The sequence below is a fragment of the Schistocerca americana genome, chromosome 4 (genome assembly GCF_021461395.2).
Source record: "Schistocerca americana isolate TAMUIC-IGC-003095 chromosome 4, iqSchAmer2.1, whole genome shotgun sequence".
NCBI lineage: Eukaryota > Metazoa > Arthropoda > Insecta > Orthoptera > Acrididae > Schistocerca > Schistocerca americana.
Window position 1 is genome coordinate 346,037,736 of NC_060122.1, and position 20,597 is coordinate 346,058,332.

General features: G+C 39.9%; 1 protein-coding gene across 1 annotated transcript in view; it reads left to right on the top strand.

Annotated features, from left to right (window-relative positions):
* Positions 1–19,270, top strand: part of LOC124612843 (gamma-tubulin complex component 4) — a 159,804-nt gene extending 140,534 nt beyond the window's left edge. Inside the window, exons 11-12 of the mRNA XM_047141272.1 lie at positions 8,477–8,693; positions 18,739–19,270. Coding sequence (XP_046997228.1) covers positions 8,477–8,693; positions 18,739–19,053 — 532 coding nt within the window. The 3' untranslated portion in view covers positions 19,054–19,270. The remainder of the gene's footprint in view (positions 1–8,476; positions 8,694–18,738) is intronic.
* The last annotated feature ends 1,327 nt before the right edge of the window (positions 19,271–20,597 follow it).

Sequence of the window (20,597 nt, forward strand, 5' to 3'; positions counted from 1 at the left end):
GTATTACATGCATTTTGTATGATTAGAGGTGTTGAGCAATGTCCGACCCACTGTGCATTGCCAGTTCCTAGCTGATTTATAATTGATGCCCAATAACTTGTATTTTTTTCTCCCCTTATGATCCTGTGTTTGTTTAAGCATTTCACAGTCATTTTGCTGCGCTGCAAAGACCTTGCTATACCCTATATGTTATACCAAGCATGTATTTTTATAATTTATGCTATTTATTTTGTACAATATGCACTTGTATTTTATATTTATGATCCCCATATGTAAAGGTCCACCACAGCCCTTGATTCTAGATATCGGTTGCTTTGCAGTTGTTCCCTTGCACTTTCTTCCAAATGGCGTTAAGGCGGCAGGCTAGCCCCTTAACGGCTGTGTGATTGATTCCCGGAGGTAATTTATCGATCTCAAAGGGAGATTGCATAGGGCGACCGAACACTCTCTCATAAGGGGTATGTTCAGTGGCTTTGTGGAAACGGCTATTGTACGCATTTGCCACATATGGAATGTATCTTTGCCAGTCACTGTGGGCTGAGCTGATGTAATAGGAAAGCATTTGTTTCACAGTGCGATGTACAAGCTCAATGTGGCCATTTTCATGGGGGTGAAAAGGGGTGGTTCTCAATTTTCTAATTCTCAGCAATTTGCAAACTTTGACGAATAAGGTGCAGATAAAATTGTGTCCTTGATCTATTACAATGGCTTCAGGGCTTCCGAAAGGAAAGACAAGATGATCCACAAAAGGTCGTGCTACTGTTTCAGCTGACATGTCAGCAATGGGTACCAAAATAAGGTATCGGGAAAAGTGATCAATAATGGACAGAATATATTTACTTCCTTGTGTACTTACAGGAAGTGGCCCGACTCTGTCCAAAGCCACAAACAGAAAGGTTTTTGATGCCTAAGGAAGAAACTGTAAGCGAATTTTGATTCGTGGAGGCACATGGTAGGCAGGCACATGGTAGGCAGTTTTTTTTGCCATCTTTTGTCACACCAATACCTCGTCGCAATGCGGGCATTTGTGGCTCTTCGTCCACTATGGCAAGCTTGAATGCTGTTGTGACACTGGGCAATAATTCTGGATTGTAGGTCTTTAGGTATTACTATACGTTTACCTAGGTGCTCTTGCGGTATAGAATTCCATCTTCTGTAACAAAATCCAGATGGGAGCAATACTGGCAACATTTTGTCTCTTTCTCTTGTGAGTCTTTCAATTTGTCAATTAACATATCGTTTGTTTGAGCTACTCTCACTTTTCTACTAAGGACATCAGCATTCTGCTGCAATTTTCCAGCTTTGTGTTGCATTTGGTAAATATACTCACTCAACAGCAGGGCCAAGCAGGTGAGATGGCTGCTAGGGACTTCTAAACTTAATAGCCACTGAAGTGCTGCATGATCTGTTACTACTGTAAACTTTCTCCCATAAAGATAGCATTTAAAATAATCGACTCCAAACATTAATGCCAGAGATTCTTTCTCCGTAGTACTGCAATTAATTTCCACCTGTTTCAGCTGACAGGATACGTAACCAATTGGTCTTTCCTCACCATCAATAACTTGACTCAAAGTAGCCCCCGCTGCAAAATTGGACGTGTCACAGGGGAGAATAAATGGTTTTTCGAAATCGTGATAGATCAATAAGGGGGTACTAGTCAGAACATCTGTGATATGCTGCACAGCAGCTTCACACTCGGGAGTCCATTAATAGGTTACATCTTTTTTCAACAGGTGGGTAAGGGGTTTGGCTACTGCAGCATAGTCCTTTACAAAACGCCTATAATAATTGCTGAGTTCCATAAAGCTTTGCTATTCTTTTACATTTTTAGGGAAAGGGCATGTTCTAACTGCTTCAATTAGGCAAGGATCTGGCTTTATTCCATCAGCACTAATAATATGCCCTAGATACTGTACTTGACTCTCAGCAAAGGAACATTTTTCTGTTTTCAAGCTTAAATTGGCACGTCTTAGTCTAGACAAAACATTTCTTAACCTGGTAACATGTTCATCTATGGTTCTGGAAAAGACAGTGTCATCATCTAGATAAACTAGGCACGTTGTAGGTTTCAGTCCTCTTAAAAGTAAGTCAGCGAAGCACTGGAAGGTGGCTGGTGCATTGTGCAGCCCAAATGGCATTCTCAAAAACCGGAGGGAACTACAAACGCTGTTTGGCCTGTCCAGTGGTGCAATAGGTATTTGGTGGTACCCACTGCTCATATCAAGGATAATGAAGTATTTGCAATTTCCTAGCCTGTCCAGTGTTTCTACATCTACATCCATACTCTGCAAGCCACCTGACGGTGTGTGGCGGAGGGTACCTTGAGTACCTCTATCGATTCTCCCTTCTATTCCAGTCTCGTATTGTTGGTGGAAAGAAAGATTGTCGGTATGCCTCTGTCTAGGCCCTAATCTCTCTGATTTTATCCTCATAGTCTCTTCGCGAGATATACGTAGGAGGGAGCAATATACTGCTTGACTCCTCGGTGAAGGTATGTTCTCGAAACTTCAACAAAAGCCCATACTGAGCTACTGAGCGTCTCTCCTGCAGAGTCTTCCACTGGAGTTTATCTATCATCTCCGTAACGCTTTCGCGATTACTAAATGATCCTGTAACGAAGCGCGCTGCTCTCCGTTGGATCTTCTCTATCTGTTCTATCAACCCTATCTGGTACAGATCCCACACTGCTGAACAGTATTCAAGCAGTGGGCGAACAAGTGTACTGTAACCTACTTCCTTTGTTTTCAGATTGCATTTCTTTAGGACTCTTCCAATGAATCACAGTCTGGCATCTGCTTTACCGACGATCAGCTTTATATGATCATTCCATTTTAAATCACTCCTAATGCGTACTCCCAGATAATTTATGGAATTAACTGCTTCCAGTTGCTGAGCAGCTATATTGTAGCTATATCATAAGGGATCTTTCTTTCTATGTATTCGCAGCACATTACACCTGGCCAAATTGAGATTCAATTGCCATTCCCTGCACCATGCATCAATTCGCTGCAGATCCTCCTGCATTTCAGTACAATTTTCCATTGTTACAACTTCTCGATATACCACAGCATCATCCGCAAAAAGCCTCGGTGAACTTCCGATGTCATCCACTAGGTCATTTATGTATATTTTGAATAGCAATGGTCCTACGACACTCCCCTGCGGCACACCTGAAATCACTCTTACTTCGGAAGACTTCTCTCCATTGAGAATGACATGCTGTGTTCTGTTATCTATGAAATCTTCAATCGAATCACACAATTGGTCTGATAGTCCATATGCTCTTACTTTGTTTATTAAACGACTGTGGGGAATTGTATCAAAGGCCTTGCGGAAGTCAAGAAACACCGCATCTACCTGGGAACCCATGTCTATGGCCCTCTGAGTCTTATGGATGAAAGCATGAGCCAGGTTTCACACGATTGTCTTTTTCGAAACCCATGCTGGTTCCTACAGAGTAGATTTCTAGTCTCCAGAAAAGTCATTATACTCGAACATAATAGGTGTTCTAAAATTCTACAACTGATTGACATTAGAGTTATAGGTCTATAGTTCTGCACATCTGTTCGACGTCCCTTCTTGAAAACAGGTATGACTTGTGTGTGCCCTTTTCCAATCCTTTGGAACGCTACGCTCTTCTAGAGACCTACGGTACACCGCTGCAAGAAGGGGGGCAAGTTCCTTCGCGTACTCTGTGTAAAATCGAACTGGTATCCCATCAGGTCCAGCGGCCTTTCCTCTTTTGAGTGATTTTAATTGTTTCTCTATCCCTCTGCCGTCTATTTCGATATCTACCATTTTGTCATCTGTGCGACAATCTAGAGAGGGAACTAAAGTGCAGTCTTCCTCTGTGAAACAGCTTTGGAAAAAGACATTTAGTATTTCGGCCTTTAGTCTGTCATCCTCTGTTTCAGTACCATTTTGGTCACAGAGTGTCTGGACATTTTGTTTTGATCCACCTACCGCTTTGACATAAGACCAAAATTTCTTAGGATTTTCTGCCAAGTCAGTACATAGAACATTACTTTCAAATTCATTGAACGCCTCTCGCATAGCCCTCCTCACAGTACATTTCGCTTCGCGTAATTTTTGTTTGTCTGCAAGGCTTTGGCTATGTTTATGTTTGCTGTGAAGTTCCCTTTGCTTCCGCAGCAGTTTTATAACTCGGTTGTTGTACCACAGTGGCTCTTTTCCATCTCTTACGATCTTGCTTGGCAAATACTCATCTAACGAATATTGTACGATGGTTTTGAACTTTGTCCACTGATCCTCAACACTATCTGTTTCATCGATAATTAGGAGAGGGTAAGTATCAGGAGTGGTTACCTACACCCTGGCTTCATTTTTGGATTACATCCATGCCAAAAGTGTAGTGGCTGGCTCCAATTTTCAATTTAACTTGGCAGTACCCAGCGGGCATGATTATTTTTTTGCTCAGACCATTAATGTGGTAACGAGGTGGTTTTAACACTCGTCTATCCCCATGTCCTATGAACAGTATGCTGGTTCGCTCTCCAGTGTCGATAAGCACACTTACATTTCTTCCTAGAACTTTGCTGTTGAGGAGGATATTCGCCACCTCATTTACGACACCGTGGCAGACTTGGTATGTGAATTTTACAGGGGGCGAGGTCGGGCACAATGACTTGCCCCCCGAAAATTTCCTGCCTGATTTTGGGGTCTTGGTGAATTGTTGGTGACTTGTTCCTTCTGCTGATTGCGCTAGCTGCCCCGTTTCCCAGGTTCTGCGGGCAGTTTCTACTCATATGCCCTATGGTTCTACACCGAGAACAGTAAGGTGTGTGGCACTGTGCAACAACATGGCCCACCTTCAGCAACATGGCCTGCCTTTCGGCAGCATTAGCATCCCTCCTCGTATTTAAAAATTGGACACGGTTGTTCCTTCGTATGCACTGAACTGGCAATAAAATGCCCTACTTCCTCTTGCATCATCGTGAGTCGTGTGACATCATGCAACGAGGTGAGTGATGCTATTTTTACCTCTCCTCAAACATACGGGTTGAGTCCATGTATAAATACGTCAATCGAGCAGGCTTACACCTGCTCAATTAACATCTCGTTACGGGCAGAATCCAAATCCAGCGCGTAAGTGCAGCAATCCACAGCGCGGATTCGGCTAGCAAATGTCTCTACATCCTCTCCTTGCTTCTGGCGGAAGGTGGACAACTTGTCCCTGTAATAGCTGGTGTCACGCCTGTCTGAATACCTCTCTTTCAACCCAGCCTTGAACGTGGCGAAAGAGGTGGTGTCTCTAAGAGTGTGAACTGATTTGATATATGTACGGGTGTCACCTGACAATTTAAGGTGGAGGACATTTAATAAGAAATAGTTTGGGGCCAAGCGCAAGTGCAGCCTACATCTCAGATAGTTTGTAGAAAGGAATTTATTTGTTCATTAGGTTTCCAAGAAAATGTTGGAATGAAATTGACTTGAGGGAAACTGTTAGCCAAAGTTACAATGGATGGCTGGGGTACCGTGCTACTTAAGGTGCTTGCACCCGTCATTTGCAGCACAGCAGGGTGCGTTTCTGACACACTTACATTGGCAGACTGGGTTTGAGCCAATTTTTGGCATTCTTCCATCAATTCTACCTTTCTCAACATTAACTTATCGACTTTTACTTGAAGGGCAGCTACTGGGTCTGGTTTTTCCATAGGTGGGGAGTTCCCTTCGCCAGAGGTGGTACTAAGGGTTTGAGGCATGGCTACAATATTAGAATACCTAGTGCTCGCTGAAAACTTTAGAATTAGAGCACAGAAAAAGGGCCTACACTCGACAAGATGACGGCGTAGCTGGTAGCAAGGAGGTGGTGGCAAAGAAAAATTGATTGATGAATTTACAGAAGCTGTTGTTGCGGTGGTAGTGGGTCATTGATGGCTGCATCCCGTTAGACAACGGCGGCACGAAACAACAGCGAAGATGATGTCGGCAGTGTCAATGGCTGTGCGACATGCTTCAGCTAGTCGGCTGGAACATGCCCTTTTTCTGGATGGTGGCATGGGGCTGGAACATCCTCGTTTTCTGGATGGCGGCACGCAGCCGGAACATTCCACCATGCTGCATCAGAGCGGTGTGGAAGATGGCTACCTGCAGTGTGGTATACCACCGGACTGCATGGGAACGGCAGTGGCGGTGGCTGGCTGTGTGGTGCGGCGAGGTGCCTGGCCATGCAAGCAGCCTGTCGTTCACTGCGGCAGCTGTTAGGAGAGAATGCCGAAATGGCGGAAGGCTGTGTGCTGAACCACGGATGCATGCTCTTGTTATTGCACATTGCATCTGGCGTGTCAAGTGCGAAGTACTACATGCAGCTTCATTGGGTACAGCATGTTGAATTTCAACTAGGTCGATAAGATGGGCCTAAAGGTGAGCGATTCCACTTCTGACAGGATTGGCAAGGAAGGGAAAGCAGTAGGGACCTGTTGAGGTGATGAAGTTAAACATTTTATGATAGACATGATGGTTTATTTCAGTAAAAAGTGGTTGAGGGCAAGCCTAGAGCAGGAGAGGAGGGCGTCTAAGTGGGTCGCAAGCTGCCAGCAGAAGAGAACGGATGGCGTGTCCACTCCTGGTGGGTGACCGCGGCTCCACCCCCACGTGACCACCTCCAAACCTCCCTATTGAACAGCCAAATTGTGGATGCGTGACTCAGTCACGTTACCTCGTCAGCAACACATGAGTTTAGCTGCTGATGGTTCAACATGTGAACTACGAAGTGGTTACGTCAGTATAATGCAACGTGACTTACAAGCTGAAACTAGCCGCCAGGCAGAAGGCACCGGCGATCATCAATTGAAATGTAAAAAATTAAATTTTTATAATATTACATCCATTCAGTAACGGCTCCCACTGTACAGTACATTAGTAATATCTGAAATGTTATTATGGCGAAATATAATAAAAATGTGGTGAAATGTAACCACTATATGAAAATATGTGCAAGAAATGTAATCACGTGTTACAAACTACACTTACGAAATTCGTATGCAGTAACCTGACTGTAATTCTTTTTCAGCTAAATGTAAAAGTGGAGTATTCATGTTACTATCAAAAGTAAACCTTTATTTAAAAAGTTGAGATTTCTAAATCAAACATTATTGTAGAAAGCTATTTCACATAATTTTGTGGTGATATCAGTAACATTTTGGCATGTTTATTACTCTGGAAAGATTACAGCACAATTTAAGTCCAAATTTTGTAACCTGTTTTAAAAAACTAATCAAATTGTAATTGTAAACTTTGAAATGCTGTTTAAGATAATAAATGTATTCACAGTTTGATTGTTAAAAGCTGTGTAAGCAACAGTAGCAGTGGCTGATCAGAATTAGTTTTGAGACAGTTTGGTGTAAATAAGCAAGTTATTAAGTATATTTCCATTTTGACCATATCATTTTGATTTTATTAACTTGATGAGTCAATCCTGACATTGTGAACAGTCCAAGCTTGCTTTCAGGCAGAGATAAACTGCAGTGAAGAGATACGCATCTCAATGTCAAACATCAAGAAACATTGAGTATCGAATTAGTGGTCACAAACAGTGGTTACATTTCACCTTCCACCTGCAGCTGCCAGCAAGTGACAGTGGTCAGTTCTGTACAAATATTCAAAACATGTCACACCTCTGTATAAGAGTATGTGGAAATGGAATTTTACTTCAGTTGGTAGCAGGTGAGAGTGTGCTTTGAACCTCTGAAAAAGCAACAACCCCCTTGAAGATGTCATCTGCAGAAGGGGACGAAGTATTGCGTTTCAACAAGAAATTCTCCGGTCGCATTGTAATAGACCAGAATATTTCAATAAGTGTGATACAACACCACAGATGTACATTACTTCTAGCCAGCTTTTTTTTATTTTGGTTTTCAAGAGGAGCTACAAGTGTCTGTTGCTTTTGAACTACTCATATTACTGTTCCGTATTATAATCCTACGTTTTATTTGGTGACAGAGGAGTTCTTGCATGTTTTCTGTCTCATGGTGTGGTGTACGTCAGGTTTTGTGTGTCTCCTGGCCGTTTCAGAGGTATGGGACAAGAACTTTATTTCTTGATTTTCTTTTTGTGTTTCCTTAAATGATGACATAGTTATATCCACTTGAGTTGTTATTTTGTGATAAACCCACACAAAAGCCTAACACAAATGCTTGCTTTAGAAACCAGATGTTCTATAGCTGACTGTACGTAAAGGAAAGGGTTTTGAGAAGATAAAATTTGTAGTGATGTTTCCATTAATGAAGTACAATTTGGCCTTATCTGCTTTCACTGATGGTACTTGTACCTGTAGATTTACAGTTTTTTGGTTTGCAGTATAACTGACTGTTTTTCCGTGAGTCTCTTACTTTAATTTAAAAGTGGCATATTTGTTGATTTCGAGAACATGTAATACACTTTTTTTACTTGCACATTGATTCAGTGAGCTTTTTGATTGGTGTACAAATACATAATTTCTTTTTTATTACAGGAATTATAAATCCAAGACAGCTCTGTGGCAGCTACGCAACAATCTGATGTTTGTAGTAGATAACCTGCAATATTATCTCCAAGTGGATGTACTTGAAAGTCAGTATACAATCCTTCAGACAGCTATAAGCTCAACTAAGGATTTTGAACAGATTCAGAAAGCACATACAATTTTTCAGGCAAATATTTTGAGTCAGACATTTCTTTTGATGAGCCCAGTAAGTAATAATGATTATTAATTTTAATATTAAATCACTTGCGATAGACGATAAAACTCATAATGATTACAGCATTTTTAGGAATTGCACCTTACCTCTCCTTTTTGTATTTGATTTTGCAAAGCTATATCAAAATAATATCAATGATGGTAATATTTATTTTTTATTGTTGTTTTGTTGCTTCATCATTTTTCCATTGTTTCTTGACTGCCTCTGTTATATTCAGAACACTAGGTTAAAATGTTACACCACAGCCACATTCATACAGACTTATTTATTTCTTTACTGGTTTCAGAAAACAGTTCAGTTATTAAGCAGTCAAGTGTAAAATAGGGATATAGGTCAATATTGACTGTCCAGTAATAATAAACTCATCCTATTTTAGCAAATACACTTCATCAGTTAGATAATAGATCTGTAGTACCAAATAAATTGTGCTATATGTTGGCCAGTTTCATAAACCAATGCTTGTCCAGTAGCAATTAAAATACTTGGAGAAGTATGTACTTGCCCTATGATCTATCATATTAAAAAATCATATTAATCAATGAATGTTCTTAAAATGAAAAAGCTTTCATAGAAGGTAACAAATTTGAAAGTATTAAGGTTAGGTTATTATTAGTAAAGTACGGTAATACAATGGAATGTTATACTGTAGTGGTAGCTGTATTCATCATTTGTAGAAGAACCATTTGTTTCAGTATTATGTAAGTGTGACTTGACCGACTTAACCTTATAACCTGTTGCTGTAAGTCTTAGGAAAGACCAGTGTGTATTGTCATTAGCATGTAATCTTTGAGCATATTAGGATGATGTGGTGCATTCAGTTTACTGTATCCCCATTGTGGCCAGTGGTAGAGCCTAAACAGCTTGTGTACACGTGAACACATGTGTGCACACACTCTGTACCTGTTCATTCAATAGATTAGGCCTGTTCAGTTATCAAGTTACTGTGTGATGCATTGAAAGCAACTGATGATTATTAGGTTATAAGTTGAAACCAGTAATGGTACCATTTGTGCAACCTAAGGCTGAAATAGGTAACAATAAAAAACAAATTACAAGACAGTGACTGTGTTTCCTTAAGGCAGTATCCCTTATCTATGTAAGAATTTCAATTAATAAAAGCATACAGAATGTTTTGCAATTTTTTTTCCATAGTAAGAGAAAAGGTGAGGGATCTTTCAAAATTTTGTGGCCATTTTACCTCCTTAAAGGATTACGATGTCTAGCACATATGCTTGAAGTCTGTCAAGCACCTGAAGAAGGGCACTCTTCTTTTTCTAGAAAGAGTAAGAATTTTATTATCTCAGTACATGTTTGCACCTTTTAATCTCTTTTTAGATTAAAGTGAAGTAATTTCATTGTATTTCGCTTAAAACATACATGCTGGATTTCTCTTGACAACCAGGAGACCTGCCTTTGTGAAATCAATGTAACTGATTTGACTTTTTCATATCCAGCAATGTGTCTTCTGATACTCCTAAAGTTGAATCACAGGCTGCTTTGCAAAACTGAAAAGTTATAGAAATACTAACATAGTATTATCAATTTGTATCCATTTTTGAGACATGTACCACATTGAATAAAGTACCATACTTGTTGTAAAAATAAACTTTTCATAGTGGATATAATAGAGGGAAACATTCCACGTGGGAAAAATATATCTAAAAGCAAAGATGATGTGACTTACGAAACAAAAGCGCTGGCAAGTCGATAGACACACAAACAAACACAAAACATACACACAAAATTCAAGCTTTCGCAACCAACGGTTGCTTCATCAGGAAAGAGGGAAGGAGAGGGAAAGACGAAAGGATGTGGAAAATGTCTGCTTGTGTCTGTGTATGTGCGAATGGATATGTGTGTGTGTGCGAGTGTATACCTGTCCTTTTTTCCCCCTAAGGTAAGTCTTTCCGCTCCCGGGATTGGAATGACTTAAAACCCACATCCTTTCGTCTTTCCCTCTCCTTCCCTCTTTCCTGATGAAGCAACCGTTGGTTGTGAAAACTTTTCATAGTGGCATTTTTAACATCGACCCCACCTTACTGCAGTGAGTAGCTTCTCAGCAGGAGAAGTAGCAAGTCAAAAATTAGTGTGTGTCCAGAGTGACTGATACTAGTTTATCCAAAAAGTGGAAAATGTCTCAATTCATTCTGTGCAATTTATGGAATTTATGTTCAAGTTGGGAGAGCTCAAAGAAACCTTAGCTGAACTATGTTTGATATTCATAGCAGTGTATGGGTGCACCCAATACTTCCTTTCCTTTTTCAGTTTTTTTAAGCTTCAAATAATAATAAGACACAATAACATCCTCTTCAAAAGAGCTCATGATTAAAACTGAAAAACTAAAACAGAAATGTGTTCATGCTGTCTTATTGCTTGTCATATGGTGAGTCACATCGCATTATCATATCACATTTCCTATCATCCCAATGGGAACATGATTTCATGCTGGTAAGCATCATGTCGTATGACTTTTATTGCAATGTGTCATATTGCATGTGATATAGTCTCGTTGTAAACTGCACATTTGCATAATTTCAAAGAAACAGAAGTGGTAAAGATTCCATGGTGAAGGACAAATTCTTCTGTGTCTACATATGTACTCTCCAAACCATCATGAGGTGCATGGCGGAGGGTACATTGTACCAGTTATTAGGGTTTCGTCCTGTTCTATTCACATATAGAGTGTGGGAGGAATGATTGTTCAAATGACTCTGTGCACACAGTAATTATTCTAATCTTATCCTCATGATCCCTTAGAATAATCTGGTTCTTGAAACTTTGTTAATAGACTTTCTCAGGATAGTTTACGTCTATCTTCAAGAGTCTTTAAGTTCAGCTCCTTCAGTATCTCTGTGACACTCCCGCATGGATTAAACAAACCTGTGACCATTCGTGTTGTCCTTCTCCATTTACATTCAGTACCCTCTGTCAGTCCTATCTGGAACGGGTCCCATACACTTGAGGAATATTCTACAACTGGTTGCACGAGTGACTTGTAAGCAGTATCCTTTGTAGATTGATTGCATTTCCCCAGTACCAATAAACAAAAGTCTGCCACCTGCTTTTCCCACAACTGAATCCGTGTGGTCATTTCATTTCATATCCCTACGAAGTGTTACACCCACCTATTTGTATGCGTTGGCCAATTCCAGCAGTGATTCATTGATATTATAACAATATTATGAAAAGGAAAGTTGCCACTTGCCATATAGCGGAAATGCTGAGTCGCAGATAGGCATAACAAAAAGACTGTCACAAATAAAGCTTGTGGCCATGCCTCAGGCATGCAGTGTGGTTTCAGTTTGTGCGCGTGCCTACATCTAATGTTGACGAAGGTCTTAATGGCTGAAAGCTTTATTTGTATCAGTCTTTTTTGTGTGCCTTATCTGCAACTCAGCATCTCCACTATATGGTGAGTGGCAACTTTCCTTTTCATAATATCGTTACATTCCATCCTGGATTTTACATTGTTTGATCATTGATATTGTAGCCATAGGATACCATGTTTTTGTTTTGTTTTGTGAAGTACAAAACTTTACATTTGTGAACATTTAGAGCAAGTTACCAATCCCTGCATCATGCTGAAATCTTATCAAGATCTGAATGAATATTTTTGCAGCTTCTCTCAGATAGTACTTCATTATAAATAAATACATCATCTACAAAAAGCCTGATTTTACTATTAATGTTGTCTGCAAGGTAATGAATATACCACATGAGCAGCAGGGATCCCAACACACTTTCCTGGAGCACACCCAAAGTTACTTCTACATCTGACAGTGACTCTCCATCCAAGATAACATGCTGTGTCCTGTCTACCAAAAAGTCCTCAGCCCAGCCACAAATTTCACTTTATACCCCATATGATCATACTTTTGACAGTAAGTGTAGGTATGGTACCGAGTCAAATCAAGAAACAGTGCCTCTACCTGGTTGCCTTGATCCAAAACTTTCAGTATGTTATGTGAGAAAAGCGTGAGTTGGGTTTCGCATGATTGATGTTTTCGAAATCCATTCTGGTTGCCATTGAGGAGGTCATTCTGTTCACGATACCTAATTATGTTTGAGCTCATAATATGTTCTAAGACTCTACAACAAATCAGTGTTTTTTGGATCACCTCTGCTATCCTTATTGTAGATGCATGTGACCTTTGCCCTTTTCCAAGAACGAGCATGCTTGTTTGTTCAAGGGATCTACGATAGATTATAGTTAGAAGAGGGACTAACAGCCACAGATTCAGTATGGAATCTGACAGCTGTTTCTCAACACCACTGACACTAATACTTCATTTATCTTTTCAGAGGTATGAGGATTAAATTGGGGCAGTTCTCCTGCATTTTCCTTTGTAAAGGAAGATTTGAAAATGGAGTTAAGCATTTCAGCTTTACTTTGCTACCCTCAATTTCAATTATTGTCTCATTCACTAGAGACTTTACCCTAACTTTGCTGCCAGTAAAAGCCTTTACATACAACCAGAATGTCTTTGGATTTTATGATATATCATCTGACATTATTCTGCTACAGTAGTGATTGAAGGCATCACGCATCACTCTCTTGACAGCCAAACGGGTTTCAGTCAGCATCTTTCTATCTATAGCTCTACACTTTGTTTTACATTTATTATACAGTAATCTGTTCCTTTAGAACTTTCTTTACAGTGACTGTATACCATGGAGGTTCCCTCCCATTATGATCGGTTCCACTGGGTCAGCTAATCTTTTAAACTTGAGCCAGAGTTCCTCTACATGCTCCTGACCTGTGCTAAAAGTTTCAGGTTCATCATTGAGATATGACACTACTAATTTTTTATCTTGTTTACTGAACAAATGTATCTTTCTGCTTGTTTTAGTTGTTCTTTCTACTTTGGTAAACATTGTTGCAACAACTGCATCATTGTCAGTGATACCAGTTTCGATGTGGACATCCTCAAAGATGTCGGGTCAATTTGTTGCTATCAGATCCAATATATTTCCATCATGAGTTGACTTCTTAAGTATCTGTTCTAGGTAGTTATCAGAGAAGGCATTTAGTAATTTCTCACAGGATGTCTTATCATGCCCATCACCAACAAAGCTGTAATTTTCCCATTTCATTGTTGGATAATTAAAGTCTCTGCCGATGATTACAGTATGGTTGGGAAACTTACGTACAAGTGAACTGAGGTTTTCTCTCAAGTTTTTAGTTACACCACGAGGTGAATCTGGTGGGCAATAGAAGGATCCGGTTATCATTTTATCCCCATCCCTGATACTGAGTTTTGCCCAAACAGTCTCGCATACAACTTCAATTTGTATCTCAGTGGATTTGAGTTCCTTATCTGCTGTGACAAATACAGCACCTCCATTTCCCATGTGTGTGTACTTTAGATATACACTTACATTTTCCCCAAAAATCTCGCTATCACTTTCGAGTTTCAACCAGCTTTTTGTACCTTGTAATAAGTGAGCTGCACTGCTTTCCAGGAGCACTTCAAACCCTGGCAGTTTGTTGTGAATGCTTCAGCAGTTTACCATTAGAATTTTCATACTCTCACCTGTGGGAGTAATTTCTTTCAATCTTACACCTATACTTCTGGGTTTCCTACAGCTATCATTATCTGTATTGGATGGAGAGTCGCCTAATGTAAAAAAACTGTATGTTTACCCCAATTTCCAGCTGCTTATGAATGTCAACCAGCTCGTCCCATGCTTGAGAACAGCATTCACAGTGGGCCTGCGTTTTGGCTGGTGCTATGTATTACAAGGCAGTGAACAAATAACTTTAAATTAAATATGCTGGTTGTCTTGTAATGTGCTGAGCTAAAAAGTTGCTAATTCCCTATAAGAATTGAAGCAGATACACAGATACCTTAGCAGCAGCCTCTGATGTGTACTGCACACCTGATATATTTAGGGGTGAACCTACAGTTCTCAACCCCATGGCACCAATTCCAGGGAGTCGCAGCTTAGCTTGTCACAGAACCTTCAAAGTATCTGGTTCAGTCCTCCCACTCACCTCAGAACAAAAGGGTCACAATCAATTCTGGGGACAATGCTGCAAATTGTGAGCTTTGTTGAAGTTCCACGTGCAAGGCTGATCTTCCCAACATTCTCTGCCAGTCGCTGGAATGGTCTAAGAATTACCTCGGAGTCCAGACAACAAGCATCATTTGTTCCAATGTGCACCACAGTCTGCAGTTGGTTGCACCTGTTCCCTCAGTAGCTGCCAGAATACCCTCTTCAACTTGTTGAATGAGGCCCCCAGACATACACACTGAGTGCACCTGGTGTTCTTTCCTGTCCCTTGTTGCCTAAGTGGTACCATCATTCGCCATATGTTTGAACTGCCGATGAATAATAGACCCCTTTTGTGTTTGCCTCCTCCTGACACTGGACAAAATAGGTTTACCCAAAAAAGTGAAGTGAGTAATAGTAGCTCAATTTCAGTGAAAGACAGCAGCTCAGATTTGTTGGCAAGGGGCATAGATACAGCATCCTTTGTCCTCCTTGTACAGGATGCCTAGATCTACCTGTGACACACCACTTGCAGTATAGTGGACAGGTAATGATAGATCCTGCAGAGGAGACAGTATCCATAGGAGAGTATAGTACTTGAGGTACCTTTGGTGCAGGTATCACAGAAATACGACTCTCAGGAGCTTTTCCAAGACATCGATTCACAGCAGCTGACAATTGTTTCACAGTAGTCAGGGCAATTTCCAGCTGCTTATGAATGTCAACCAGCTCGTCCCATGCTTGAGAACAGCATTTACAATGGGCCTGTGTTTTGGCTGGTGCTATGTATTACAAGACAGTGAACAAATAACTTTAAAGTAAATATGCTGGTTGTCTTGTAATGTGCTGAGCTAAAAAGTTGCTAATTCCCTATAAGAATTGAAGCAGATACACAGATACCTTAGCAGCAGCCTCTGATGTGTACTGCACACCTGATATATTTAGGGGTGAACCTACAGTTCTCAACCCCATGGCACCAATTCCAGGGAGTCGCAGCTTAGCTTGTCACAGAACCTTCAAAGTATCTGGTTCAGTCCTCCCACTCACCTCAGAACAAAAGGGTCACAATCAATTCTGGGGACAATGCTGCAAATTGTGAGCTTTGTTGAAGTTCCACGTGCAAGGCTGATCTTCCCAACATTCTCTGCCAGTCGCTGGAATGGTCTAAGAATTACCTCGGAGTCCAGACAACAAGCATCATTTGTTCCAATGTGCACCACAGTCTGCAGTTGGTTGCACCTGTTCCCTCAGTAGCTGCCAGAATACCCTCTTCAACTTGTTGAATGAGGCCCCCAGACATACACACTGAGTGCACCTGGTGTTCTTTCCTGTCCCTTGTTGCCTAAGTGGTACCATCATTCGCCATATGTTTGAACTGCCGATGAATAATAGACCCCTTTTGTGTTTGCCTCCTCCTGACACTGGACAAAATAGGTTTACCCAAAAAAGTGAAGTGAGTAATAGTAGCTCAATTTCAGTGAAAGACAGCAGCTCAGATTTGTTGGCAAGGGGCATAGATACAGCATCCTTTGTCCTCCTTGTACAGGATGCCTAGATCTACCTGTGACACACCACTTGCAGTATAGTGGACAGGTAATGATAGATCCTGCAGAGGAGACAGTATCCATAGGAGAGTATAGTACTTGAGGTACCTTTGGTGCAGGTATCACAGAAATACGACTCTCAGGAGCTTTTCCAAGACATCGATTCACAGCAGCTGACAATTGTTTCACAGTAGTCAGGGCAATTTCCAGCTGCTTATGAATGTCAACCAGCTCGTCCCATGCTTGAGAACAGCATTTACAATGGGCCTGTGTTTTGGCTGGTGCTATGTATTACAAGACAGTGAACAAATAACTTTAAAGTAAATATGCTGGTTGTCTTGTAATGTGCTGAGCTAAAAAGTTGCTAATTCCCTATAAGAATTGAAGCAGATACACAGATACCTTAGCAGCAGCCTCTGATGTGTACTGCACACCTGATATATTTAGGGGTGAACCTACAGTTCTCAACCCCATGGCACCAATTCCAGGGAGTCGCAGCTTAGCTTGTCACAGAACCTTCAAAGTATCTGGTTCAGTCCTCCCACTCACCTCAGAACAAAAGGGTCACAATCAATTCTGGGGACAATGCTGCAAATTGTGAGCTTTGTTGAAGTTCCACGTGCAAGGCTGATCTTCCCAACATTCTCTGCCAGTCGCTGGAATGGTCTAAGAATTACCTCGGAGTCCAGACAACAAGCATCATTTGTTCCAATGTGCACCACAGTCTGCAGTTGGTTGCACCTGTTCCCTCAGTAGCTGCCAGAATACCCTCTTCAACTTGTTGAATGAGGCCCCCAGACATACACACTGAGTGCACCTGGTGTTCTTTCCTGTCCCTTGTTGCCTAAGTGGTACCATCATTCGCCATATGTTTGAACTGCCGATGAATAATAGACCCCTTTTGTGTTTGCCTCCTCCTGACACTGGACAAAATAGGTTTACCCAAAAAAGTGAAGTGAGTAATAGTAGCTCAATTTCAGTGAAAGACAGCAGCTCAGATTTGTTGGCAAGGGGCATAGATACAGCATCCTTTGTCCTCCTTGTACAGGATGCCTAGATCTACCTGTGACACACCACTTGCAGTATAGTGGACAGGTAATGATAGATCCTGCAGAGGAGACAGTATCCATAGGAGAGTATAGTACTTGAGGTACCTTTGGTGCAGGTATCACAGAAATACGACTCTCAGGAGCTTTTCCAAGACATCGATTCACAGCAGCTGACAATTGTTTCACAGTAGTCAGGGCAATTTCCAGCTGCTTATGAATGTCAACCAGCTCGTCCCATGCTTGAGAACAGCATTTACAATGGGCCTGTGTTTTGGCTGGTGCTATGTATTACAAGACAGTGAACAAATAACTTTAAAGTAAATATGCTGGTTGTCTTGTAATGTGCTGAGCTAAAAAGTTGCTAATTCCCTATAAGAATTGAAGCAGATACACAGAATGAGATTTCTATTAAGACAACACAAAAAGCTATGGTAAAAATTACTAGTTTCCTAAAACGTTTTGATTTTAATTATAATTGTTAGAAAACTCAAAAAAGAGTTGATTTATGATAATGCAGTTAATATATAGAGCTATTCCTCTCTAAGGAAAAGCTAGATGTAACACAATATGATAGAAAATCTGTCACAGTAACTAAATCACAAATGCCGATTTGTTACAAATTGTTCGTAGATTATGCAAAGGGCATTGGTAGCTTCCAAAAATTCTCAAAAATGCTCATTTATTTGTGTTGATATACAATGAAATTCAGGGCTAATGTATACTTTGGCTGAACTGGGAATGACAAATGCTGATTTGCTACAAATTAAAATACTTATGAAAATATAGCTTTGTAAGCATCTGAAAATTCTGAAGCTAACCTATTTCTCAAGTAATTGTGGAATGAAATTAAAGAAAGATTGTTTTGAATGAGGATAGGTCTACAGTCCTCAAAAATTTTAAGAACACAATTGGGTTCAAGCGTACAATTGATGATAACAGTACTATTTTATTGCAGCACTCGCAGATGTTCAAAATTTCACAATATATTGGAACAGAAATGGGTGTTGATGCAATTAGTGAAAGATTACACAGAAGTAGTGATGCGTACAGTAAAATATGCAAATCTAGAACTTTAAATTGACACACAATCTTGTACAAGCAGTCTCACACAAGGGAAAATTCCTAAGATAACACAGACATTGTCAGTTGTGTGCTACTACCAGTGACAGAAATTTTATCTGGTTTTATGAGCCCAAAAGATGTCCAACCTCCACATCACCAGCTGAGAGACTTTTCGACAGCATTTTGGTTACATATCTCCAGTCCTTTATACTGTTTATATTATGCTATGACAGTTCCTTCAGAGTAAATTGTTCCTTTTATTTTAATTCTAAGTTACCAAATAACAGCGCAACCTCTGGTGTTTATAAAATGAGATCATTTTGGCTATCATATACTGACAATATTAAAACTGAAATTTTTTTATACTACTGTGTCATCCTGTTTCAGGTGGATGATAATACTCAAAGTGTTAGCTACCGGACCAGGGGCTTTGAAGACAATCCTGTTCACAAGACTATTTCTACACTTCTTGATCTTAGTAAGTCATTTTGTGCTGAGCAGCAGAACAACCCCTTTGATGAAACCAATATCTCAAAGATGCAACAGGAATTTCATCACTCGATGTCAGTTCTGTTGCAGCTGTTCTCCACATTGAGGTCTCATCCTTGTGGTGCTCATTTAGCCCAATTACGACTACGGCTCGACTTTAATTTTTGGTTTAGCCAGTATGCCAAACCATCCACATTAAATGGAAGCTTTTAGTACATAAAACTGAAAGGACTTTCTGTGTTGATACTCCTGTAATTCAAGGTTAATTGTGTAGCCTGAGTCAGTATGTTATGGTAAACAATCTTGTCTGTAGTGGAGCCCACACTGTATGGAATTTATTTTCTAAGACATAAACTTAATTATTGTAAATGTAAAAGGTAGATGATTGTTGATGTTTACTATTTGGAATACAAAAATCTTTCCTACCTAAGCTATAGATTAAATTTTGTTGTTGTGTTGTTTTTTGATTTATGTAAATACTAACAAGAACCTTGATAACGTGTGTGTGTGTGTGTGTGTGTGTGTGTGTGTGTGTGTGCATGAGAAAATAGCAGGACATCATTCGAATATTTCTGGTTTCCAACTTCATATCTCACAACACCTGCTAGCCATATTTTAACAATATAGGCATCAAAAGGGTCTTTTGAAATTAATTTTCATCATGAAATAATTATTCTTTTATGAACTAAATCACATTTGATAAGTGTGGGAAATGCTGCAGCTTCATTGTGAACGGAAATAAATGTGAAAAAACATCAGTGTAATTTTCCAGTAGGTTGTTGTACTTGAAACTGATTTAAAAAGCTCTGGTGATATGCTGGTTGTTATCTCATTTCACAGTAATGCCAACAGAGCAGATTATTTTCAGATTTTAAGGTAATTTGATAGTTGCATTGGAAGTTCCCACAGTTGCTAGCTGTAGTTTACTGCAAAGTCATTTAACTGAATTGTAGTGAAGCCTTCCCAGACAGTAAAGTATTAAGGCCCTAGTACAAGTCTGACAGTTTCACTCTTAGATGTCTCTAATTGCTTCATCACTTTGAAGACTATGGGCAAAAGATAGAGAAATACAAAAACTTCAGAAAATATCCAATAGCACAGTGCCTAGAGCATTATCTGAGGTGTGGAAGGAAAGCCTAAAGAAAACTGATGTCTTCTTACTGGCAGATAGTAGCTGTGGGATGGAAATGTAGGTACTCATCAGGTAAAGACTCCTCTATGAGTTGCAAGTAACTAATATTTTTAAGCCGATTACAGGACTCAGCAATGCTATCTGCAAGTTGAGCTATTGTGGGAAATATATTGCTAAAGTAAACAGTAATTTTATTTATGGATTCTTATGTTACTTCTTGGTACTACAGTTCCATATTTAAGTATGTTATTTTTGTTCTACTAATTTTGTTTATTTCAAACTAGTTTTCAACTTACTGTACCATCTTCAGGGAACGACAGACTAGTGTCTGGAAGGCCCACTAGTTATTAGACAACCAAATGTTATAAGCAAGATACAGTCCATTTGCATAGTTTTGTGCATCAGACTTGTTTCTTAACATTGAAATTACATTTTGCACAATGTAAAATGTTAAGCATAATAAATAATTAAACTACACGATATTACAGGTTAAATGGTTGTAATGCTAAATTTTGTGAAGTCTTGACATTGGCTGAGAAACTATTAAACTGAACACTGTACTATCTCTTATTTAGGAAAGCTATCCAACAAATTAACCAGCTCATATCCTTTTCAATAGCAAGGA